The sequence below is a fragment of the Nomia melanderi genome, chromosome 4 (assembly GCF_051020985.1).
Source record: "Nomia melanderi isolate GNS246 chromosome 4, iyNomMela1, whole genome shotgun sequence".
NCBI lineage: Eukaryota > Metazoa > Arthropoda > Insecta > Hymenoptera > Halictidae > Nomia > Nomia melanderi.
The window spans coordinates 1,706,071-1,730,528 of NC_135002.1; the positions used below are offsets into that span (position 1 = coordinate 1,706,071).

At 34.9% G+C, this 24,458-nt stretch overlaps 6 protein-coding genes across 12 annotated transcripts; 2 read left to right on the top strand and 4 right to left on the bottom strand.

The window, feature by feature from the left end:
* Positions 1-20: 20 nt before the first annotated feature.
* Positions 21-1,452, bottom strand: Syx8 (syntaxin 8). The gene is made up of 5 exons (XM_031979603.2): positions 1,303-1,452; positions 1,031-1,225; positions 697-950; positions 537-629; positions 21-458 (listed from the first exon to the last, which is right to left on the bottom strand). The coding sequence occupies exons 1-5, from the start codon at positions 1,335-1,337 to the stop codon at positions 298-300; spliced, it is 738 nt and encodes a 245-aa protein (XP_031835463.1). The 5' UTR covers positions 1,338-1,452; the 3' UTR covers positions 21-297.
* Positions 1,453-1,657: 205 nt separating this feature from the next.
* Positions 1,658-5,659, top strand: Tmep (Transmembrane endosomal protein). 4 transcript variants are annotated; one of them, XM_076366785.1, is made up of 6 exons: positions 1,658-1,798; positions 2,598-2,791; positions 2,884-3,478; positions 3,545-3,780; positions 3,864-3,948; positions 5,424-5,659. In XM_076366785.1, the coding sequence occupies exons 2-6, from the start codon at positions 2,606-2,608 to the stop codon at positions 5,597-5,599; spliced, it is 1,278 nt and encodes a 425-aa protein (XP_076222900.1). In that variant the 5' UTR covers positions 1,658-1,798; positions 2,598-2,605; the 3' UTR covers positions 5,600-5,659. The 4 variants fall into 4 exon arrangements, with proteins under 4 accessions (XP_076222900.1, XP_076222902.1, XP_076222899.1 ...); XM_076366787.1 differs by lacking the exon at positions 1,658-1,798 and adding an exon at positions 1,833-1,938; XM_076366784.1 differs by lacking the exon at positions 1,658-1,798 and adding an exon at positions 1,957-2,343.
* A 15-nt stretch (positions 5,660-5,674) lies between these two features.
* Positions 5,675-11,569, bottom strand: LOC116428213 (uncharacterized). Of its 3 annotated transcripts, XM_031979577.2 has the most exons (4): positions 10,914-11,569; positions 10,651-10,755; positions 10,462-10,572; positions 5,675-10,386 (listed from the first exon to the last, which is right to left on the bottom strand). In XM_031979577.2, exons 2-4 carry the CDS (start codon positions 10,678-10,680, stop codon positions 7,126-7,128), a joined length of 3,402 nt encoding a protein of 1,133 aa, XP_031835437.1. In that variant the 5' UTR covers positions 10,681-10,755; positions 10,914-11,569; the 3' UTR covers positions 5,675-7,125. The 3 variants fall into 3 exon arrangements, with proteins under 3 accessions (XP_031835437.1, XP_076222889.1, XP_031835436.1); XM_076366774.1 differs by lacking the exon at positions 10,651-10,755 and having other exon boundaries at positions 10,462-10,605; XM_031979576.2 differs by having other exon boundaries at positions 10,651-11,482.
* Positions 11,570-11,683: 114 nt separating this feature from the next.
* On the bottom strand, positions 11,684-15,538 carry Prp6 (pre-mRNA processing factor 6). Its single transcript, XM_031979579.2, has 9 exons — positions 15,214-15,538; positions 15,065-15,124; positions 14,864-14,990; positions 14,249-14,799; positions 13,390-14,170; positions 12,948-13,163; positions 12,526-12,867; positions 12,116-12,459; positions 11,684-12,045 (listed from the first exon to the last, which is right to left on the bottom strand). The coding sequence occupies exons 1-9, from the start codon at positions 15,306-15,308 to the stop codon at positions 11,766-11,768; spliced, it is 2,796 nt and encodes a 931-aa protein (XP_031835439.1). The 5' UTR covers positions 15,309-15,538; the 3' UTR covers positions 11,684-11,765.
* A 404-nt stretch (positions 15,539-15,942) lies between these two features.
* alphaSnap (Alpha-soluble NSF attachment protein) lies at positions 15,943-20,745 on the bottom strand. The gene is made up of 6 exons (XM_031979609.2): positions 20,619-20,745; positions 20,452-20,558; positions 19,781-19,974; positions 19,443-19,708; positions 19,189-19,362; positions 15,943-19,057 (listed from the first exon to the last, which is right to left on the bottom strand). Exons 2-6 carry the CDS (start codon positions 20,538-20,540, stop codon positions 18,908-18,910), a joined length of 873 nt encoding a protein of 290 aa, XP_031835469.1. The 5' UTR covers positions 20,541-20,558; positions 20,619-20,745; the 3' UTR covers positions 15,943-18,907.
* On the top strand, positions 20,214-24,414 carry hdm (meiosis specific with OB domains hold'em). Of its 2 annotated transcripts, none has more exons than XM_076367346.1 (8): positions 20,214-20,677; positions 21,402-21,631; positions 21,746-22,014; positions 22,722-22,944; positions 23,312-23,428; positions 23,506-23,665; positions 23,914-24,121; positions 24,215-24,414. In XM_076367346.1, the coding sequence occupies exons 2-8, from the start codon at positions 21,487-21,489 to the stop codon at positions 24,410-24,412; spliced, it is 1,320 nt and encodes a 439-aa protein (XP_076223461.1). In that variant the 5' UTR covers positions 20,214-20,677; positions 21,402-21,486; the 3' UTR covers positions 24,413-24,414. The 2 variants fall into 2 exon arrangements, with proteins under 2 accessions (XP_076223461.1, XP_031835369.1); XM_031979509.2 differs by lacking the exon at positions 20,214-20,677 and adding an exon at positions 21,100-21,369 and having other exon boundaries at positions 21,500-21,631.
* Positions 24,415-24,458: the final 44 nt, after the last annotated feature.

Here is a 24,458-nt window from a genome sequence, read left to right on the forward strand (position 1 = left end):
TCATTGTTCAAGTTTATTTAATTACAACGCGACATGCGGTTGTATGTACTTATTTACAGTATTCAGTTATTTACAATAATTCTTTATGGTACATTCACGGTACTGATCCTAAATCACAAATAACGTTTTTAAGCTAGTGAATATTTGAAAGAATAAAAAAAATGCACTAATTGTAAAAGGTTTTTACATGTATTTACAAAATATTCATTTACATGTTTAAAAGTTTTTACAATTCAAATGCACGTTAAAGCTTAGAAACAGTGGAATTTCTTTAATTCATAAATATATTCCTCTTAGTTAAACCAAAGAGACTATAACGATGCAAATAAACAGGATAATTATTACTATCCAATAGCCGCACGCGCGATCTTTAAAGCTGATACTTTGTACTTGGCGCGTTTTATTAACTAACGACTCATCAGTTCTATCCATATGATCAGCTAAACTATCGATTATTTCTGCGCAAAAAATGGAAATTATCAATTTAGTTTAAAGTACTATCATTCGTAACATGTATAAATTTGAATTCAATTTACCACTCTGATGATCTACTTCATTACTGATGTTTTGACCAATTTCTTTTTGTCTTGCAATAACTTTACATAATTCTTCTAATCCTTTGTCTTGCTCTATAAAAGATTAAAATCAAATTAATAGTGAAACAAAGATAAAAAAATATACAGACCACAGTTGTACCTTGTAAAACTCTCTCCTGTTGAGATCTAATATCTTCAACAGATACTTGAACATCTATAAGCTTTTCATCATCGTCGTCAGCTGCCCAAGAGGTAGTACCACCATCTGCAAATGCAGATGCTTTGGACGTAAATAAACTGGTACGAGAAGATGCATAATTATCTGCACGAGCGTTATACAGCTTCTGCAATTGTACATCTCTACTTTGTAATACTTCTATCTGACGCATTCTCCGTTCTGCTTCCTCAATAGTTCTGTATATTTATATTTTAAGGAAAGCATTTACGTAAGATGATAACAGTATAAATCTCGGTAATGTCAAAGAGAAGGATACATAGTTTTGGATCTTGATGCATCATCCACTTTATTCTTAAGTTGTTGAACTTCTCTATTGTATTGTTTCAAAAGTATTCGTACATTTACAGATAAGCTTGCGTATGTTTGTGAAGCCTTTGGGTGTTTATTACGTGCCGTGAGTTGTTCCATGATATCCCTAAAGAGTTTCTCGCAGGCATCGTACTCCACTAACCTGTTTAAATTGAAAGATAATTACCAATCGCTAAAATTAAACTGAAATAAATCATCGCTTAACACAAGACATTATACCAAGGGTCACTGTCTTCAATGTGCACAAGTGCCATTTTTCCAATGTTACTATACACAGTTCTGATGTACAAGAAAACTATCAACAGTATATTGACATTGAATTATGATATAACGGTTGTGTAAACTTCTTAAATCATGTAAGTATGTTTAAGTATTTAACAATCCTAGACAACTCATGACACATTGTTACAAATCCAATATAATATTTGACGTAACGTCAGAAACCGATTTGTTGGTGTCATATGTACTTCAAAGTACTATTTCGTACGCAATACAGCCAACCGTACAATAATTCAATAATCCTCTCTATCCGTTAACTGATATGAATCGCTCGTAAAAAAAAATAATCTATAATCGAGCGTAAGCACGTCAAACGGAAAAAAGGATAACACGAAATTTCAGGGAAAAATGTATGCAAGCGAGTACACAGACGACAGTATACGGTTACAACTTCCAATGAACGATTTATCGTGAAGAATGTAGCAACGCAGCTGAGGTAAGCGCATGCGTTCACGATGTTAATTAAAGAGGATCATAGGAGGGGATTTCGCCTGGAAGAGAAGGGAAAAAAGAGATCGTCCGTGAGCGTGAAACAAAGAGAAGCAAACGGAAGATTTACGGGTGGAACGGAGAGAGGTATATGGTGGTAGTGGTGAGACCAGTTATATTTTTATTGTCGACTGGCATATTTCGCGAAGCTGGTCGCAACGAATGTGTGTTTGACGTATCGAGGAGGGAACGAAAAGAGATGCCTGAAAATGTCGGGTAAAAGTGAAACTCGGTGATCAAAGCTGGATGGGATAGACAGTGAAGGGAAGTGAATTTCGGTGGATTTATTCGCATTATCTCTCGGAAGGTCACGACCATTGCGTTGGTAGCTGGTTAATTGAAAGTGGGGAATCTCCGAGAAGCTCGATCGTGCAGGTCAGCGCGTTACGGTGCGACACGAAGGGAAAAGGAGTACACGTACTACGAGTTACGTCGGCGAACGAACGCGTATATGCTGGATACCTTGCGAAAACATCCGCGAATGGAGCACGGGTGCGTCCACGAGACGAAATTTTGCGCACAAACGGAGTATCGTTGTTATTGTTGTGCATATATTGATTTTTAACAAGCGAGTCGTATTCTTTCGACGTTCGCTCTCTGTGCCATCGTAAACACGTTGTCACATTACACCTCGACTCCTTTTGTGACCGTGACTAAAATGGACTCCTTCGACGCTCACGATTATCTTTCTTTTCATTTGAATACACTAAGCTGTTACTGTTATCTGCAACACTGATTTTCCTCAGATTAAAGTATGACTAGTACCGTGGCTACGGAACCATCCACGACTGTCAAGTTTTTGGTAGACGGAATGACATCCACGACTACTGTCACTGCGTTTTCCAAGGAGGAACCAGCACCGATATTCTTGCAGACTAAAGCTGCTCAAGTTATCGCTGGTGTGTTCGTTTGGATCGCTCTGTTCTTAACATGTCAACAGGTATTTCATCGTGATGCGTTAGTAACGCGTCACTTGTTGGTAATGTAAGGAATGCATGTTCTTATCTTGATTTCAATGGTTCTTTTTTTTAGATTTATCAGCACTTGAGGTGGTACACCAATCCAACAGAACAGAGATGGATAGTGAGGATTCTGTTTATAGTCCCAATATACGCAACTTATTCTTGGGTCTCTCTACTATTTTTTAACAGTGAAAGCTATTATGTTTATTTCTTCACTGTACGAGACTGTTATGAAGCATTTGTTATATATAACTTTTTGTCTTTATGCTACGAGTACCTGGGAGGTGAAGGAAATATTATGTCTGAAATACGTGGCAAACCTATTCGTTCCAATTGCCTATATGGAACATGCTGCCTAGTTGGGAAAACGTATACCATCGGCTTTCTTAGATTTTGCAAGCAAGCCACATTACAATTTTGCTTGGTGAAGCCGGTAATGGCATTCGTCATTATATTCCTTCAAGCATTTGGACATTACAGAGATGGAGATTGGTCTCCAGATGGAGGCTATATTTATATAACTATAATTTATAATATCAGCGTGTCTCTTGCCCTCTATGGACTTTTCCTGTTCTACTTCGCTACAAGAGACCTGTTAACTCCATTTGAGCCTGTTTTAAAATTTTGTACTGTCAAGAGTGTTATCTTCCTCTCATTCTGGCAAGGTAATATTTCGAATTATGCGAGATTTCGTGTACCTTCTTGTTGTAAATCAATGTTATTTCTTTTAGGAGTTTTACTAGCAATCCTTGAAAAGGCAAATGTAATTTCACCTATAACCTTAGGCCAGACAACCAGTGCAGGCACAGTGTCTGCTGGTTACCAAAATTTTTTGATTTGCATTGAAATGTTATTTGCTGCTATAGCTTTACGTTATGCATTTCCTTATCAAGTATATTCAGCTGGTTGCGTTACTGATTCGAGAGGAAGAAGTGTAACAATGCAAAGCATTAGCAGCAGTCTAAAGGTATTTATGATTCTGTAGTTGAATTTTTATTTAAAAAATCGGTCGAACAAAGGAATAATTTGTTTAATGTTAATTTCACATAGGAAACCATGAATCCAAAAGACATAATGACTGATGCCATTCACAATTTTCATCCACAGTATCAACAGTACACCCAGTATAGTTCTGGTATGTATAATTAACTTTCTTGCAAGGAGTTTGTTTTAATAAACATTGCCTTTGAAATTCTTTTCATTACTTATTTTCTTAATCGATATAATTTTCATATAGCATGATGTAGCAAATGATGAAATCTAAAATTATCTGTATCTTATTTTGTTCATTTATATTTTTTTTCTTCGAATTTCTCTATACTCCACAAATACGATAAGTGAAAGAAAGGCAGAAAGATATAATCAGACATTTGAAATCCGTTACGAATGTTTCATCCGAATTTAAACAAAGTAAATGATTGTATTGAATTTTTTGTATAATGGGTTATACTTTTATCTTTCAACGTATACTTCATTGGTAACCACCGATACTTGTAAAATATATTTGCCTATACTTGAACGTTACACTCGAATTTGAAGAAAGTAGTTTCTTAAAAGAAAAATTATTTCCATTGTGATATCAGTTTACATGTGCCAATTAGGATGAAATTCTTTGAAGGCACTTTCTTTTTATTATTTTTCAGACGTTAATACCAACTTGCCGTATGAAAAACTATGAGAGTCCGAGGCGTCACTTTTTTAATTACAAGAAATTGGACATCAGGCATTTATACAGTTTAAACGAAGATTGAAAAATTCTTAATGTTATATTATTATTTCTTAAAAGCTAATTTTACAAATTTACTTGATGTTTTAAGTTCGAATGAAGTTGCAGGGTGGGCAAAGAATTCTCTGCTCAAATTATGATTTAAGGTTTACATTAAATATCTGTATACGTATATACCTATATGCATACACATATATAAATATATAAGCATATGATTCAATCATTTTTAAAATTAACGAAATCTACTGTACAATAGAAATTAAGCACTTAACACGAGAGCACTTAGAGTACAGTGTAATTTCATAAAAGATTTTGCTTTCTAATAAATGCAGAACAGAAATAACAATTGAGTACTATTCTATAACAGTATTGCAATTAATCATTTTAACAGTACATCGAAAATAATTTAAAAAAAAACATATAGTATTATTTTATAATGCCTTTTTGAGAATCAAAAAAACGAATGGCATGTAAACATGGACAACCAACCGCGTTTAACATACTTATTTACTTTATTATATTTTCATTCTTTTTCCCGCGCATTGTTTATGCCTTTTTTAGTTGTTTCAAAAAAAAAAAAAAAGAATAGGAAAGAAAACAACAACTAGCAAATTTGAATGATTCTATCACAATGCATGTTCAATTAATATTATTGTGTTACACGTACGTTAATTGTATTGTTGTTTTGAAAAATAAACATGCTGTAGATTATGCTGTGCCTAGAAAAAGAAATTTTGTTTGATCGCATAGTTTGCGATCGGTTCAGTTTAACGACAAGGTAATTCACGCATGATTTTTCGCTATTCGCTGAGTGATGATCGATGTATCAATTAGCCACGGTTTTGCCGGCGATAATACTATACGTGATGTAATGTAACAATCAGGAGCTCCCAAAGGACAACGTGGAATGCGGATATCCAGCTTTGATCCGGACGATCCACAGAATATGCCAATTCCGCCGCCGCAAAGACGACACACTTCTCACCAACGTGTTGCAACAATATCTCAAAATTATAACGAGAAAACAATGCTGTTGAGCAGCGACGACGAGTTCCAATAAAGCGAAAGAAGAGAGAGAGAGAGAGAGAGAGAGAGAGAGAGAGAGAGAGAGAGAGAGAGAGAGAGAGAGAAAGTAAAAGTAAAAGTTTAATCGCATTTAAAACGAGAACAAAGATGAGAAAAAGCGAACGCGCCCGCTCTGACACACTCAAGTTTTTCGGGACCGTCGTGAAACCGATGAAAATCTGAATTGAAGGAAACGCAACATACCAACCGTTAAATTGATTGTACATCATTAGGTAGGAACTTGACTCGCTCACAAAAAAAAAAAAGAAAGAAAAAACAAACAACAAATAGATAAAACAAATTATGTGATGTGAAACGATATTGCATCATACTGTAATAGTTCCATAATGTTACATCCATGTTAATACGTGTATTACGTTACATCATGTAAACATAGCATAGAAGATATTTATTTTAATATGCTGAACAATGTTTAAGGCAGCGTTACCTATAGAGGTAGCTCCTACTATAGTAATACAACTATGTTTATTTTACGAGGACAAGTTACGTTTCTTAAAAAGGGAAAAAGGATTGTACAGTACTTAATATCTGAATACTCACAAATACGTTGCCGCATTATTTATCGTAGTTAATTGATATTTTTACACTCTGAAACTAATAATATTACGTATACGTTTTTACATCGATATATTTCCAGTCTGAACGAAGGATCACTTATTTTATGAGATATACCGAGGAAGGTACTTCTAATTCTTGCACGCGCGTCCGGGTTATATATATATAAATATAAATAAATATATATATATATGTATATCTGAGCCAGAAAAAAAAAGAAACAACAAACCTTTGCGTCCTAGATTAAAGAATTAATGAGTGTATATATCGTTACAATAGAATGTATTTAATAATGCAAAAATTAAAGAATTTTCCTTCGATGTATTTGTTTTATTCGAATATAAGTATTTAAATGTTCGATGTTCTATGATTTATCCTCTGTTATGAACAGTTCAAAGGAGAACGGAAAGCAATTATTTCGATCTTAATCTTTTTTTATTTTCTGTACAATAGAAATATTTGTGTATACATAAATTATACTTATGGAAAGAATATATTATTCTGTTCCATAAAATAACAATAAAGTTCATTTGTTAAAAGTAAATCGCTACATTTGTACTATTAATTATTATGTAGTATCTTATGTTTACGTATCTAACTCTTATTAGCGGAAATCGTAACAATTAAGTTTATTCGAGAATGCGAATTAGTTCAACAAAAAAAAAAAATTCAAGGTTCGCTTATTCTACAAAAGCATTATTTACGATTACATTAATCCATTGAAACAGTATAACTATCAGTGAAAAAATAACTTAGTATTATATATCAACAGCCTTTGTTTTGGCGGAAAAAAAATATATATGTATATATATACAGTACTATACTATATATATATATAAATATATTGTATATTTCTGTTTGCTTTCTTTTTTAGAGGAATTCCTTACGATAATACAATAATACAGAAAATTACAAATTATTTGTTACACTCAAGATTCGTTTGTTTTACCAACCAACCCAGTATATGTTTGTATTTGTTACGACCTTTTTCCATCCATGCCAAGGTGAATCTAAATCTTGTTCTAGGGACAATCTAGCATCGATGCTGGATTCCTTTTCTGCTTCATCGTTGTTCGAACTGCAACCCTCCATTTTTAATGCTTTGCGTTTATTGCACAATGAATACTTATCTTCATCCTCGATATCTTGATATTGCAATTCCTCATCCATATATACAACGATATCATTCTCTTCGTTGGTGTACTTGTTATACTTTTCAGCAACGTTCTGCCTTAAAACTTTGCTGATAAATGTTCCAGAAGAGTTTCTTTTACTTTGGTCAGGCGTAACTTCGTTACTACTGTTACTACAAGCGATTGGTTTGAATCCTATTGATCTGAGACGAGCAATTTTCAAGTCATTATCCAAAACATTAACAGGTACGAATGCAGATACTCTTTCCATTGATGATTTAGTTTCTTCCTTTGTATTCAAAATATTCTTACCCGACAATGTGCTCGTGTTTTTAGAGTGTTGTGCATTATATACAGACTCTATATGTTTATGTTTCTCAATTTTATGTTTCGGATAACTTTTCTTTTCACTGTTTGATCTAGCAGCTTTGCACACTTCGGATCTTACATCTTTGTTCTCACCGTATTCTATTTTAATGAAAGTATATTGCTCGTTGCGATTACATTTCTGCCCAAAATCGTATAACTGCAGATTTCTCATTAACGGCTCCTTGATAAGGGAACATTGAGTAATCGCGTCCGTTTTACAAGGTTTCGACACTTCTTTCCCACTGTCACTGTGCATCTCTCCCTCGAATTTAATGTTCTTCAGTTTAGTGGGAATTGGTTGTATTAATTTTTTTCTTCGATTCACCACTATGGCTCTCATCGCCGGCTCAACGTTGCTTTTTAGAACCTTCGGTTTCTTGTTATCATCACTTGTATTAATACTATTATTAATTACAATTTTATCATCTACATTGTCTTTATTTACTTTCCTAGCAAGAGTGAGATTCTTTTGCACTCTATTCTCTTTTAACGCTTCCGACTTCTGAATACTTACTGTCTGCTTATTCCTAATACGTTTACAGCTACCAATTTTGATGATTCCATTTCGATTTTTAAACGTAGACTGCTGCCCAGATATTTCAGGGTTAATTCGACATTTGGTCAGAGTACATATTCCAGTCCCATAACGTTCGCATGATTGTTTAGAGTACGTGTTACTAATGCACCGTAATCTTCTGTTTCGTGGACCACGCACTTTTGGACCAATTTTCGCGTCTATTAACAAATTCGCAATTTCTCGTCTCTGTCTTTTATTTATATGTTTCTTCATAGATGGTTTAATTGCTTTCATAGTTCTTAAACGTGTCCTTATTTCGTTCCTGGTGCCCATGTTCTTTTTCATATTTTTCGGTGATTCCTGAAGACCATTAATTTTCTTCTGCCTCACTATTTTATTTTTTACCTCCTTGTTGAGTTTATTTGAATCCAAAGACTCTTCCTCTGATATATTTGCTTTCGAGCCATTGCACATATCAAAAGGTGCTACGCTCTGCTCCAAAGCATCTGAAGATTGCACAGACCTTTTTCCTAATTCTCCATCGTGTGTATTTTCGCACTTCATTAGCTCTTGCTTGTTTATCATCTTTTTAGATAATCTTCTATGTCGTCTGAATTTATAGTATCTCGATGTTGATAACTCATCCGAATTATTTTTCTTTTCGTTTGTTTCTTTCATACTGCTCTTCGACATTGCTGTTTTAGTCTTGTTCTCGGACTTGTCAATTGATAAATCGTGTGGTTTTAAGTCTATAGATTGTTCCGATGTTAGTCCTATCATATTACCAATGAGCAGTTTTGACAGAGGATGACAATTGTTGTTAATTAAGTGTAAAATTTTATCCGGCGTCAATGTGTCCAAGGAGTTAATTGATTTTAATTCTTGTGCTTCTTTCAATGTTGAATTATCATTCCTATATAAGAAATTTGTTGTGTTCAAGATATTAGTGGTTGTTTCAGATGAACTTCCGTTACTTCCATGGATCTCTGTGGAATCATTTGTTAAATCCTCATATGTTTTATTAATGTTGTTTTCATGCTTGTAATAAGGACTTAAATTTACATCCATCGGATTATCATTCTTTTCTGAACTTACATCTTTAGTTACCTTTATTTTCAATGTTTCTGACTTTACTGAATTAGGCAAAATATAATCCACACGTTTAGGAAATTCATATGCTCCAATGGATTGTACTTTTCCATCCAAAGTCTTATTTTTATCTTTACTGGATGAACTTGAAATTTCAGTATGTTGATTAGTTTTAAGAAGATTCAGTGGTTTAACAGTTCTACAAAACGACGACAAAGTACTACTTCTCTTAACGTCATGCTGTGTACTATGCGACGAGTCGTACAGGCCTGTACGTATGGAAATATTTGTACTGTGAGCTTTAGATCCTTGGTTACCAATATGAGTTAACGGTTTGTTCTCTGACATGATAGAGGTGCTAGGAGTACTGACTGTACAATCTGGATTTCCTTTTTTAAACACATGACGAGTTACTATCGCACTTTCAGCGGTACCCCTTTCCTTTTCATCTGTCTTCTTAGTTTCAAAATTCGGAGACTGCAAAGATTCAGTTGATCTGTCATACTTTCCTTTTTGTACATGCTCGGAACTGTGCAGGCATTTCTTAAACTTATATGGACTTGGAGAAGAATTTTCGGAGTTGTTCTGAAGAGACAAAGATGCAAGTTGCCCAATGGAGTAAGACGTACTAGTACTCGTGGAAGTCTGTTTACTACTCCAAATTGGTGGATCTTGATTAGTTAAACGTAACAGAGCGAATTTGTAGTACTTTGTAGAATCTGAATTTACACCTATCCAGAAGTTTGCTACTATGTACAGACCGTCATATCTGTAGCCCGTTTTTGGAGCGAATTCGTTTAACAAATTGTAACTTCTAATTAATCTCACTGGTATTTGATTTTCATAATTTTTAATTAGCGGATCCCAATCAGTCTGTCCATTAATATATTTTTGACCTGTAAGAGTAAGATAACTACCAAAATCAACATCTTCGTTCAAATTATTGCTTGAAGTACAAAATGAAGTAACTCCGAATGGTCCATTCTGAATATTTTCATCAAAGGGATCATGAACACGATCCCTGGAACAATCCATACGGATACCCCACCAAGAACCAGATGGAAATCCTGGGATAGGTCCATATATGTAGTTTATAACCTAACACGAAAGGATACAATAAAATCTATTTATGCGAGATAAATGGATAAAAGATATATTCCTCTTAAATCTTACATTTTTATTACTCCAAGAAGTCGCCTGCACTTCCTTGGATGCTTTAAGCTGACAAATATAATTGAGTTTGATAAACAACTTCTCGAAATCTTCCTTGTTTTTAGTGTCTGCCTAAGGAATTAACGATAGTTAATGGTTTCTTCTCTGCAATAAGATACAATTCTTAGACGTACAATATATAATACTTACTTGATGTCTACGACATGATTCGTGTAGCATTCTTTCATTCTCTCGAACAGTGTTTGCACAAAAACACTGTTGCGATGTTTGTTTTGTGATGTTTGAACCATCATTCTTCGCCATTTTATAAGAGAATTTTATTTGTATAATAGGCAATAAGTATAGGCACGTACATTACACACATAAACAGTGAATCATAATATATCTTCTGCTTGTTATGCAGCCAAAATCTTGAAGGCACGTCAATTACTCCAATTGAAACACCTACATACCTTCCTTTTATTCGCTGTGTATTGCTTAGAATTTTAAAGCGCGAACAAATCCACGTGTTTTAACTTATTTCTGAATCGATATTTTTTCCCCATTATCGTAAATTGGACATAGGATGAGTTGCTTCAAAAACAAATATGGCGTACTTTTATTTTTTCCTGTGCGTCCACTATAATATACATCGATTACATATTACGTCGTACAATTTTCAACAAATATTCTTCCTCGGTCGTTAACTTTTACCATTATTCCCTTTACAATGGAATACGAACAATAACCTAGTTTAGCTGGATAAATATTAACACTGAATAACTATGGAATATATGTTACGATCTGCTCAAGTAAATAGTACAAGTGGAACATTGTAAGAATTTCTCCTACTTATGCATAGTCTATTCTCAATTGCTTTTAATTTTAATAATTTAAACAGACAGTTAAAGAGTTATCAAATAGCTTTTACAATATTCATTTATAATTCTTTTTATTCGTATTATAAACACTGAAGAATAATTAAAACAAGAGGACAATAATGTGTCAATTCCTACATTATCGATTTATACTTTTTATGGATTACCCAAACTTGCTACTCCGATTAACTAAAAATCTTTATTTCAACAACATACAACTGTAATTGCTGATTATATTGAATTTTATTTATAATGAACACAATATGCACATGCAAGCACATACAAACACACACCTGTATTTCTTTATTTTCGTTAATTTACATAAGATGGATCGGATTGATTAACAAAATTTAATATTAACATACTTAAAGGTCACTTATTTTATTATTACACGTAAGTCTTCAAGGAAATATATACAGTATAAATTTAAATATAGTTTACAGATTATTATATCGGAATTGGTAAATCTCTTGCGACTAGTATCAGAATTTGATCTATGCTCAAACACCAATTCGCTATATTCTTCGATACTTTACACCAATTTTCACCGTGATGAGGTTCCGCAGTGATACAACGTTTCTTTACGTCTTCTTGTTGTTCCTCTGTACCATTTAAAAGTTCGAATTTATAGAAATATGCCCATGCATCTCCTAAATCTGGGTCTATCTTCACCGTCCTATTAAACCAGTCTCTACATTTGGAAATTTTATGTTCACACCAAAACAACCTGAAAACACATACAACTTCATTATCACAAAAGTACCATGCTTGAAACAATTTATAGATAATCAACTAACTTGGATACTGCTAGAAGTACGTGAGGATCGTGTTCGCATTTCTTCAGTGCATCGACGCTTTTAGTTTTCCTCTGTGGCCGCGGCTCCATGAATATCGCCTCCGCCCAAAGCAATCCTGACGTGGGACACTCTTGCAAAGCTTTCGCCATTAACGTATTCGCCATATCCCTTACGCCGCCGCTTTTCAGTTCGTTTCTGATCGCTTCCAACCAAAGCTCCGCGTTCTTTGGATTTTTCAAGCGCGCCTTCTCCAAAACTGAGCGAGCCTTGGTGACTTGACCTTTCCTATGCTCCAACTGTGCCAGCAAGCGCCACAGTGGAATCGAATTTGGGCATTTCTTTATCTGTAAAAGGAGTAAACATGTAAAACAGAAATCTAATTTGTAAATTTACCTATTAAATGAACTGACCGCCTGATTGTAGGTGTCCAAGGCTTTATCCAAGTTCCCCTGCTGCTCTTCGATTTGACCTTTCATCAGCCATAGCTTAGGGAAGTCATCGAATGCTTCCAAAGCCTCCCTTAGGAGTAGCAAGGCAGCGTCGAGATTGTTTAAAGCCCATTCTAACTTGGCACTCTTCATCATTACTCTGGGAGTTGGAGCAGATGCTCTCGCCTTCGCTAATAATCGACGGGCTCTCTCGTACTCCGAGTTTTCAGATTCTAACTTCACAGCTGCCAACCAAATCTCTTCTGAGTTCGGATTCGCTTGGAACGCGAGAGACAGAATACCTCTAGCTGCTGGAACATCGCCCTGTGGGAAAAAGAACAGTCCATAGTTCCATGTGTGTTAATGATACAACAGTCTATGGAAATTTATTTTCATTTACGTACGGCTAACCACTTAGATTTGGCACCCATCAGCCAAAGTACTTCGCTCTTAGGACAGTGAGCAACCGCTCTTTGTAACAAAGACTCCAGGGACTCTCGCGTGCCATACGTCTTCTCAAAGTAAGCTGCACGCAGCCAGATTGACTTCTTACTGGGGAACGTTGACAATGCGTAAGCATAAACAGCCCTGGCGCATTCCAGTGCCCCTTGTTGAGCACACTGAAAAAGTACAGAAATTAATAATTGTTCCTAGGTGACAAAACTATGAAATTGAATATTTACTATTTTAAATTAAGCTTTGTATTGCAATGTGAAGTATTTAAATAAAATAGTTTTGCTGCTTAATTTGTCGTCTTTATCTTATTAGAAAATGTTCAAATATGTCTACTGAAGAACTTCCAAGTGCAAAGGGTTAAATAGAAGTAAAATTTATTGCTGGTCATACCGTTTCCGCATCTTCCATCCACGTATGTTTTCTATCCTCCTCCTCCACTCCAAAACCAATAATTGCTTTAACAATAACTTGGCACGTATGCACGGCGCCAGCCTTTTCAGCCTCCATGGCTTCCTTGAACCAGTGTTCTCTATTAATTTCAACTCCGTTCGCGCTTAACGAGGATATTGCACGATCTATGATCTTTTCCACCATGTGTTTATTTCCGTTAGCCTCCTCCAGTTTCGCAGCGGTGGTCCAGATTTGCCTGTCAGTTGGAATGTTCTCTCTGGCTTTATTCAGGACCTTCCTCGCATTGTCGTAAGTTTCTAATCTCGCCAAGGCGAGCCACAAGTCTACACTGGTTGGACAGCACTCGACTGCGCGGCTGAGCAAAATGCGAGCATCCTCTGGCTCTTCCAATTCCACCGCCGCTTTCCAGAGTCTGACAGAATTTGGAATATGTTCCAGCGCTTTGCGATACACTCTTCTCTTCGCTTTTGTTTCTGTTTCTAGATCGGCTGCTTTTATCCATATTCTAACAGAAGTTGGGATATGCCGCACAGATTGAGCTATCACTGCTTTAGCTGTGTCCGGTGGTTGGAGTCTAGCTGCTTCTAGCCAGAGATCTTCCGATGTAGGATTCACTTCACAGCCCTTCATTATCAAATTTCGAGCAGCTTGCACCTTTCCAGTAACTTCTTCTAGACGGGCTGATGCAATCCACGCTGGTGGATGATTGGGATTCGTTTCTCTCACGGATTTCAGCAACAACCTGGCTTTCTTGATGTCGCTGCGAAAATGAAATCAAATATAAATTTGGGAAACTGATGATTAAAATTACATGTGTTCTGCGGTTCTTTAATCTTACTTGATATCGCCGCCGTAGGTTGGAATCATACTTTGCAAATCGGTAAGATAGCCCTTTGGGTCAACAACAGTTTGCCCCTCTACAGAATCGGAAACCTGATTCAGTTTAACGTTCATTAAAGTGTTCCTAGCTTGTCCGATTTTCCTTAAATCTAGATCTCCTGTGGGAGTCAGCATTCCAGGTGTTGTCACACCAGGCATCATGGATGCCAAACCACTGGAAGGGTCAATACTGGTCGATGTTTCACCCCCTAAATTTCTAGCAAGCACAGAATCTGGTAATGGAGTGAATTTTTCGGCTCGCGGATTTCGTTGTTTCCGGTTTCTAGCGTCGCCCACTTCTGGAACATTTTTCCATTCTTCCTCGGTTACGTTTACTAATTCTCTCTTCAAATCTGAAAACTGCTGCTGAATTTTAGGACGTTCTTGACGATACCTTTCTAGTTCTTCCCTAAGTCTCTTTTCCCTGTACTCTTTACGTTTTTCGTCCATACGCTTATCAATAGCCTCGTAAATAGCATCAGCTTCTTCGTCATCTTTATCATACGGATCCTGTAAATATTCAGTTATTTGATATTACTAAAAATTTAATATCACTGAACAAACATTATCTTACCTTGCTAAACAGTGAGCCTCCATATCCAGAGAATTCGTCATAATTAGAATCGTTTAAGTCTTCTTCGTCCTCTTCTTCTTCTTCTTTCTTTTTTGTCCGTTTTGTAGGTGGAGCATGCCGATCATCTCTACAAAGACAATCCTGCGTAAGATACATCTCTTTCATCAACCAAATTCAAAACTAAAAACAATCAACACTTACGATACATCATTCGCGTCTCGAGCTGGACCAATATCAGATCTGGTTGTGAATCCAGTAGCTCTGTAAAATAATGAATCCCAAGAAAATGAGTATCTTGTTATGACAATGAAGGTTAGATTGACTATGTAACATTCTCTCGTATACGTTACCCTCTTCCAACACCAGCAACATATCCCAAAGGAGCCGGTACTCCTAAGAAATGCTTTTTATTTCTGGTTGACAGAGAAACTGATGGAACTGCCATTATTCTTCTTAACGTAAATACCTTGATGCAAACAATAAACACTGCACTTTCGTAAATACAACGAAATTAAAGTAAAACAGCCATCTAGCAGTCATCGATGAGATCACGGTAACACTGGTCGGTAAACAATTAAACTTTTTAGTTACAGGTCTGAAATACCGACACTATTAATAAAATCTTAGTGCACTAACAAACACTATTATAGTTGAACTATGTCAATTATGACGTATTTAAACATTAACAATAGTTGGTACAAATAAAATAAAAAATATTTCATTAATTATATTCAAAAAAATTTTCATACAAAAATAGACCAGTATCTTAGAACATTCCTCAACAAAGAGACATCGCATTTTTACAATATTTAAATACCTAAAAGAAACAAATCATCGATAAATGCATTGCAAATAACGATTCAAATTTATCGATCATTAATCGATACGCAATCGAGTAAATAAATGGCGGGAAGGAATTGCGCGCAAACGCGAGCTGAAAGTGATTACCCGCGAAATATAATTATTGTTTTATCGTGCTGTTACGTTTTACTACTTATCTCGTGTTAAATAAAATTTTACTGAGATAACTTATACGCTAATAATAAAACGAAGGGTATAAATAAATGCGATACAACAAATTAGGATCCGTAATCAATTATTTTTATTTACAAAGTAAATTTATCGATATATTACTGCCTATTACGTAGAATTTTAGCTCAATAGATACTCCAATTTCTTTTTCTATATTGGTACCGTATAAATAAGTTTCACATGACGAAAAGAAAACTACGCATGCTTCGAATAATTTCGTTAAATTACAAAGAGTCGTAAAATTATTATATATATATATTTATATGTAATCTATTTAGCTACGAGTCTACAGCTTGAAAAATGTCGATAGTACTAAATTAATTTTATTGAATAATATGTAGGATGCCTTTATAAAATGGTTATCAGTAGACTGCAAATATTAATGCAAATGTGGATATTTATGGTCTGCTACGCAGGAACTTCAATGAAGCAGAAACTTTGTGTCCTTATTATCAGTTTTACCATGTTCTAAATAAAGTGAAACAAAATGAAGTAGAAACTTTATTAAACATTATTAAACGTTATGCTGTACTGAATTATAGATATCGATGCATGATATGAATCCATAAAGTCTGCAGCCTAGTTATCAGTGTTTAGATATTATTTTTTTTTGTTGGATATATTATTGCCCTTATCGATAACAGGGGTGAGTTATATTTAAGCATGGAAACATTGCTATTGAAAGAGCCTACCATGTGGTGCTATAATTTTGACTGCGTTTGTCACATAGAGTGTCTTACAGTTCATAATATGTATAGCAGAATATTTTCTGATAAATATTTTCACACACACATATATATATATATGTATCATAGACACTCTGTATCACAACGTGAGCCAAGTTACAAAAGATCTTTATCGTTCATCATAGTTTCATTTTAATTAAAATTTTAGCAACGATGTACATAATATACTTATTCACCCATAAATAAATGAATAAGAGTGTACATACATAATAAAAACGATTTTTCAAGATACCAGAGTATCCATACTGCACGTACCCACTGACTTTGCTGGATTACAAAAAGAAAATGACAGCATGTCAGTCTAGAACGCAATGTAAAAAAGAAATAATAATAAATATAAACAATGAAATAAACTTTTTAAATACACGATCAACAAACACTCCGACAAGCTTGTTCACTTTAACGAATAAATCAAGTGTTGCTCAACGACCATTCCCTTATACGTACATGTCTGATTCAATCGACTTAGTTTCACGGATCATCCAGAGGACAAGGTCGCTATTAATCATTTCTAAAGTCGTATAACATTACATTAAATGATACGGTAATCTGGTATTACAGTTGACTCGGACACAAACCTGAACATTATCGACGCACGTTTTTGGAAATCAATTTACACCATTTACATTTTCAAGCAAATCGTGTCATCGTGTCATCATCAACTGTTTAAATAACATAGTATCACTATAAGAGATATAGGTGTTAACCAATGAATAAGTGTCTTTTAGTCATTGGTTAAGAAAGTAGAATTAATGTATATATATATGTATGTATGTACCTCAATATATATGTAAATGTATACAAACAAGTTATTTTGCGGAAGATTACATACAATAGTAAATTCTACATCTTACATACGATTCCTGCGACTTTCCCCATCAAAAGAAAACGACAGCTTGATCTTTTTACAATTAATTTTCCGAATAAAAAAAGGAAAATTGTAGAACATAAATTGTGTGCATTGCAAGTTTCATTCCTCTCCGTGCACCCGCATAATAAATTCATGCGCGATTACATTCTAAGCATTTTAATTATAATTTTTTAGTACTACTTAACAATGGAACTTTTCAATGAAAGTTGCAAATAACACTAAATCAGCGTAAAATAGATTAAATTTGCTTATAACATTCTGAAAGCTATGTTCCTCTCTAATATGAGCTACGTTACACCTAGTTTCGAGTACAAATATATATTGGTAAAATAAATATTTAACATTAATATAAACGTATCTTAATAGTGTAAAATATCGTTATTATACATTTACTTAAATATACACTATGATCATATTCTCCTATCCTTCTCCCAATTAATTCGAAACCCAAGAAAGTGATTGATACATTTTTTTGAAATTTTACACTAATATGAATCACAACAACCAATTAATGCTGAGCGTGTATTTAAGAATAGAGATTAAGTCTATGTCGAACTCTCCGTAAGACAAGTTTAAACAAGAGAAACTGATGTCAATAGAATGTCCAATTTAGTTTGAAAAATAATGTATACTCCACATCCATTATTTTGATACCCTGGCAGTGTAAAGATAACAACTGACAATTTATCGAATAGTTATAACAATTTCAGAAAAGATGCTCCTAAAAAGTATTAAATTATATTATAATTCACAATAAGCATGGGCTACGTGTATTCATTCGGTACCCAGAAAATCTTAGCACTGTTTAATCTGAATTATTAAAATAAATAATAACAGCTGATAGAAATATTACATATATATATTATATTATATTATATTATATTATATTATATTATATATATATATATATATATGTAAGGTCGCACCACATCTATCAAGGTCACTCAATTTACGAGAATCAATGGTTTTCAATATGATAATTCACTGCGGTCACAAATCCTGAAATTAAACTGCACAAGCTTTCAATTTTCAACTAGCTATTTATATATTCATAAATATGAATACCAACAAAGTTCTAATATTATTTAGTTCTATATTTATTTGTATGCCCCCTTATAATGGCATTTCGAACTAGTAAGTTCCATAGATTAGCTGACGTTCATTCTGTATACTCTTTGATGACAATCTTCTATGAATAAATAATAACTCGATAAATGAATATGCCGTAGATCCGCCAAGATTGCAAGGAAGTGTTATGAAAAATATATTTGGATATAAAAAATGAAACTACTTTACAAGTTCCACTGAAAGCAGGGTATGATTTAAAAAAGAATACACATAGACTTGGATTAATAATATCATCGACAAGGAATAGCACGAAAATGGAATAACCGATCAGCGTAAATCTGGATTATCGTTAACTTGTTTTTTAATGCGTAATAATACTGTTGTGTACCACTGATCCAATCGTGAAATTGAATCATATTCCTTTACCGCCTCTGTAAAACCTTCAAGATGTTGCTCTTCTAGATGTTCTATTAATGTCTGAAATAAAAATTAAATGATCTGCTGCATGAAAATGTAAATTGGAATCCTCATCTATTCAGTCCTCTTTCAAGACCGTTCAGGAGTCTTTGTTCGAATGAATAATTAAGAAATATTTGTAAAAGTCATACCTTTATTAGTTTACATTCCCTAGAGTCTTGGAATGCCGGATATTGTTCTTGGTAACGTTCAATCGCGTGTTGCGCATTTAATACGTCAACACATAAGTGACACAATGCCGCTCGGAAAAAATATTCTTTAGCACTATACTTCAACAAAGAACTTTCTAAGGATGAAGAAGCAACCTGACAAATAAAAGAGACACCTCTATTAATTTCTTAATGATTAAGAAGTATTCAAAGTATCAAGATTCAAATTGTTTTACCTGTTCATAAATTTGAATAGCCTTATCATATTTTTCAAGTTGTGCAGCATACTGCGCAACTTTTAAAAGACACTTATTGGCAGAAGAATTACTTTCCTCCCCGCGAAAGTAGTCTGCAGCTTGTTCATAATGATGAACAGCTCTTTCGAGATCTACTGCCTCGCTTTCATACATTTCGGCTATACTTTGATGATGTTTAGCTGCCATTGTAAATCTACCCATATCTGTGTAAATTTCGATTGCTTTCAACAAACAGCTAATGGCCTCTGCAAGTAAGTTAACGATCGCATTAATATATTTCTCTCATAAACAAAGTTGAATTCCAAATATGACTGTACCATTTATGTTAGATTTTTTAAAGCAATTCGCAGCATCCACATAATTGGTAGCTGCATCATGACGGTTTCCTACTTTGCCATTCACTTCTGCTGCTTCGTAGAAAGCACTGCCAGCTGAATTCCACTTCTTTGCCATCTTGAACAAATTCGCAGCACGTTGATAGGATTCAACAGCATCCTGAACCTTAGGTCCGCTGCAATACAACCAGTAAAATCCATAAAACTGATCTTCCGTTCGTATTTCAATACTTCAAATAAAAAGCAGCAGCAAGTGACAGAAATTTATAGTCGCCAGTAAAAATTAAAACTGCTAAGTAGAAAAAAAATCGGAATTCCGATAATTGCAGGCCTGTGAAAATTTATTGCTTCGTGTTTTCCTAGAATGCGCCTTAATTTAGTCTCGTCACGCTATATCGCAACTGAATGGTAACTGTTACATATACGGCTATGCATGTGTGGACGTCGCATATCATAAAAACCATACGTTGAACGATCCGAAAAGAAAGGAAAACATTCCGCAGCAAGATCGAAGATCATCCGAAAGAGAAAGAGAGCGCGACGTTGATCCGATTGATGAATCATAATAAATAAATAATGACAAAGAGAGAGAGATAGATACTGATGGATTCAGTGTCGGACGAGTTCAAGTAAATGAACGTAGATAAACTTACCCGAACAGAGAGACAAAGAAACCTTTCGAACTTAGCTTCTTCTCGGCTTCGGCCATCAGCAGCATTGCTTTCTCCTCGCTGTCAGCCATGGTGACAAATATCGAATCCTGGCAAACAATAACTCGAAATAAACGTCTCAAATCATAAACCTCGTACGAACAGCTCACCTCCTACAAAAAGACGTCACTAAAATCAATGAAAGTGAATTGAGTGTCATCCGTGGCAGGTTAGCCAACGTCGAAGAAAATTGCTACAATTATTAAGTCCCGTTCACAATAACAGTTCGTCATTTTAATCGTCTGCAATTTGTTTCCTTCGTAGATTTTAATATTCTATTTCATAATAATTAAACGCCAATCGATTTTCATTAATTATTCATTGTAATAATTCTATTGACACGTACAACGTAGCATAACATATGTATCGTTCGTTCAATTTAAAATTGAAAAATTAAATAAAGCCAAATGAACTTTATTAAAAATATGCGATATCGAAGTTATTTATTAATTAAATTTGTAATCAAAAATTTTAAAAATAGCAGCAGATTTTTCTTCGATTTATTGAAAACAGATTTGTCCAATGAAAAAAATAGACGAATCAGACGTCACCCACATGACCAGCGACGCCATCATTGTCATTGCGCCTTTGTCCGATTTTAAGTTGAACGTACAATAAAAACCGCGGGACGTAGAATTCGAATAATTAAGTTCAAATCGAAAGTTATCCTCCGATCGTTCGAAAAGGATAATATTCCTGGTCCAACGAACGTATTGAGAGAATCGAGGGAGCATTTAAGAATGTCAGGTGTACACAGGCAAGAATTAAATTCGTTGCAGCCTGGCGCGCAAAACGCACTTGTGATCGGCATAATCATGCACAGTTTTAATATGAAAACGTTCGATAGCACAAGGTCGAGATGTACGTATTTTATGTATTTGTATTATTTTCAGGTAGAACCAATCGATCAGACTACGAATTTTTATCTATTTACAACTTATAGCGTCATTGAAAAAAAAGAACTATATTAACAGCTTCATGAGATTTTTAGTTAATCATGGTGAACGTGGCGTGTGGACGTTCACGTTACGGGACTCCGAGGAGGATACCATAAACGTCACTGTATGGGGCAGCGTGCAATTCGTGAAAAAATTATCTTCCAATTTCCATATAGGCAGCGTAGGTTTGTGTTCATAAATATATATATATATATATACAGTTTTAATAAATTTAATAAATTTTTACAAATAAGTTAGATTAAATATTAAAGCAGAAATATTTAAAATTCGACTCACAGTGGAGGTGATCAATCCGAAAGTGTTGGAACGCCGTCCGGAAGATAGAAACGAGCTTTTTGTACCGTCCGTCTCCAGTCAGTGCAATCTGACGGTAAACGAGGGCAAGGCGTTAGTGCAGGCTCATGACGCACCAACACGCTCAAAGTACGAGCCCCTTCTGATGCTCCCGATTAGGAGCTTAGCCACGACGCGATGTCTGAAAAGCATTTTTGAAAACCTGGAGACGCTGCGCGATCAATACGTAGACGTTTTGGTCGTCGTCACGTTCGTACGTTTCGATTTCAATTGATCGGATAATTTAATTAACCTTTGAGTCCCACGCGGCGCGATCCCGCTTCGTGCCTAAAAGTGCCAGTCTGTCGCTTTTATTATTTTCTTGTCGATATCAGTCTATTTCCTTTCTAATTATTCATTTTTATTTTTATTATCCGTCTGAGACTAGAAAAATGTAACGGTCTATTCAAAATTTGAAATAAAAATAAAATAATTTTTTCAAAAAATGAAAATTTATATATTTATCAAATTTATGAATACACTTTATTTTTTATTACTTTTTATTTAGTAATTTTATTCTTGTAAGGATAGAAAAGCGGCATTCAATTTCTGAATTGAGACGACTGGCATTTTTTGACTGGGTTTTTACAAAAGTGGGACTCAAACGGTTAAATATCATATGAACAAATTAGCTTACCGGGTTGTACATGTATATGTTACAAATTTGACTAATCCGGCAATTATACATAACCCCCTGGAAATTATGCATAATCACCACATTGGAGAATGATTGTATATAATCACCGAGGGATTATGTGTAACCCCTGTTTTTAATATTGCCTGAACATGTATTTTGTCAAGGTCATTAGACTGTCATCGTATAACCTGCTCACTGAACAAATCGGTTAACTATACTTGGATATTTTATTATTGACAAACGCAGAATCTTCCTTTTTATTTGACACTCTGTATATTTGATAGATCGGCGATATTCGTAACGTAATTACACGGGACGGAAGAAGCATTCGATTCCGTAATTTCGAGGCAGCAGATGGATCCACGGATGAGGTGGCATCTTTGGTGCTCTGGGAGAACGAATGGATCAACAGGGCTGCGTACTGGGGGCCTAGACGGACGGTACTTCTCTTCACGGACGCCCGAATCGCATATGATAATTTTAAGAAGACGATCGTGTTGTCGATAGGTGGTTACTTGGACACAATGATTAACCCTTTGCACTTGGAAGTCTTTCACTAGAAACACTTGAACATCTGATGAGACAAAGACAATATTTTATTTCAATGCTTCTCAAATAGATGCGTTACACAAGTAATATTAAATATCAAACTTTAAATGTATGATATTTATATACTTATTTCATAATATTTATATATTTAGTATAGTATAATAATATTAAATATCAAACTTCAAATGTATGATATTTATATACTTATTTCACAATATTTATATATTTAGTTTAACAATAATATTAAATATCAAATTTTTAAATTCAATTTTATAATTTTACTGTATGAAATCAAGTGGTGAGTCAATTTTCCATGGATTTTCAGCTAGAAAAACTCTGATCATCGAGAACCCCGACGTGCCAGAAGCGACGACCGTCAGAGATTCGGTGCGATACTACGACCCGGACGTAATGTCCGGAAACACGTTCGCGACGCCAAACCGTAAGGACAAAATCGGACACTATTGGGAACATGTTTCTCTTACTTGGAAGACATAGAAATATTTGATTTCTCGCCAGCGGACAGTATCTCCACCGTAATGACGATACAAGACATTTCGAATAAGTTGAACAAACAGTCGAAGGAAGGGAAAAGAATTCAATTCGCTGCAATTCTGAAGGCGTACATAATGGACATGAACGTCGACAGCTTGAATCCTGGAATCATATCTAGGAGATGGTTTCGCTCATTACTATTTACCTGCCACTAGTAAAATTTCCTTTCATGGGGTCATTACGCGTTACAATTGATTGTCAACGAGTTGTATCTTTGAGAATTTTATTTATGATTAATTTGCTAGAACAGATTTTGTGAAAATCATATTGCTATGAAAGATGATGATTGAATGAAAATTATACTAGTACAATGAATCGTAACGCGTGGACCCCTTTGGTCACACGGTTCAATTTGCAATTTCCATTTCACAGCGCTTTATGCAAAAGAACGGTCCTCGACGAGAACGATTCATGCATGAACCTTGAGTGTCCGTCAGGCAACGGTTCGCGTGTCCCCATGAACGTAATGAGCCTTAATTTGAAGGTAAATCTGAAAGACGACACTGGGTACCTTATTGGTTGCAAATTATCAGGAGACGTGGCTGAACGCGTCCTTGGTTGCACGGCCGCTGAGTTCCAGGTCGCTATAAATAATACTGCGGATATGCATACTTATTTATATTGTTCACGGTTCCACCGAATATTTTTCAACCGACACTTCTGTGGATTTCAGGCGATGATAATACCTCAACGCGAGGACTTAAAGTGGAAGTACGCGTTGGAGAAATGCGAGATCCGCTTGCACATCCTCGGGCCAACGTCCGCTTTTCCAAACGCCGTTTATAACATCCTGTCGATCATCAGTAACGAAGACGAAGACGAAAACGGAAATACACAGCCGCTCGACGAGTTCATCGATATGAACGTTTAAATACTTTATTGATCGGTTACCATTCTTAAAAGATATTATAATATAG

Coding starts and splice junctions, on each gene's coding strand:
- LOC116428213 (XM_031979576.2), bottom strand. CDS start 10,764: ATGGCGAAGAATGATGGTTCAAACATCACAAAACAAACATCGCAACAG. Junction 10,573..10,650: donor AATCATGTCGTAGACATCAA/GTAAGTATTATA, acceptor TTAATTCCTTAG/GCAGACACTAAAAACAAGGA. Junction 10,387..10,461: donor CTTCTTGGAGTAATAAAAAT/GTAAGATTTAAG, acceptor CTTTCGTGTTAG/GTTATAAACTACATATATGG.
- hdm (XM_031979509.2), top strand. CDS start 21,249: ATGTCAGGTGTACACAGGCAAGAATTAAATTCGTTGCAGCCTGGCGCG. Junction 21,370..21,499: donor CGATAGCACAAGGTCGAGAT/GTACGTATTTTA, acceptor TGAGATTTTTAG/TTAATCATGGTGAACGTGGC. Junction 22,015..22,721: donor TTTTGGTCGTCGTCACGTTC/GTACGTTTCGAT, acceptor TATATTTGATAG/ATCGGCGATATTCGTAACGT.
- Syx8 (XM_031979603.2), bottom strand. CDS start 1,337: ATGGCACTTGTGCACATTGAAGACAGTGACCCTTG. Junction 1,226..1,302: donor ATTGAAGACAGTGACCCTTG/GTATAATGTCTT, acceptor CAATTTAAACAG/GTTAGTGGAGTACGATGCCT. Junction 630..696: donor ACAGGAGAGAGTTTTACAAG/GTACAACTGTGG, acceptor AATCTTTTATAG/AGCAAGACAAAGGATTAGAA.
- alphaSnap (XM_031979609.2), bottom strand. CDS start 20,540: ATGGCTGACAGCGAGGAGAAAGCAATGCTGCTGATGGCCGAAGCCGAG. Junction 19,975..20,451: donor TTCTTTGTCTCTCTGTTCGG/GTAAGTTTATCT, acceptor GTTGTATTGCAG/CGGACCTAAGGTTCAGGATG. Junction 19,709..19,780: donor TAAAAAATCTAACATAAATG/GTACAGTCATAT, acceptor ACTTACTTGCAG/AGGCCATTAGCTGTTTGTTG.
- Tmep (XM_076366785.1), top strand. CDS start 2,606: ATGACTAGTACCGTGGCTACGGAACCATCCACGACTGTCAAGTTTTTG. Junction 3,479..3,544: donor CTTCCTCTCATTCTGGCAAG/GTAATATTTCGA, acceptor TATTTCTTTTAG/GAGTTTTACTAGCAATCCTT. Junction 3,949..5,423: donor GTACACCCAGTATAGTTCTG/GTATGTATAATT, acceptor TGTAACAATCAG/GAGCTCCCAAAGGACAACGT.
- Prp6 (XM_031979579.2), bottom strand. CDS start 15,308: ATGGCAGTTCCATCAGTTTCTCTGTCAACCAGAAATAAAAAGCATTTC. Junction 14,991..15,064: donor CGAGACGCGAATGATGTATC/GTAAGTGTTGAT, acceptor TTGTCTTTGTAG/AGATGATCGGCATGCTCCAC. Junction 12,868..12,947: donor CCAAATCTAAGTGGTTAGCC/GTACGTAAATGA, acceptor TTTTTCCCACAG/GGCGATGTTCCAGCAGCTAG.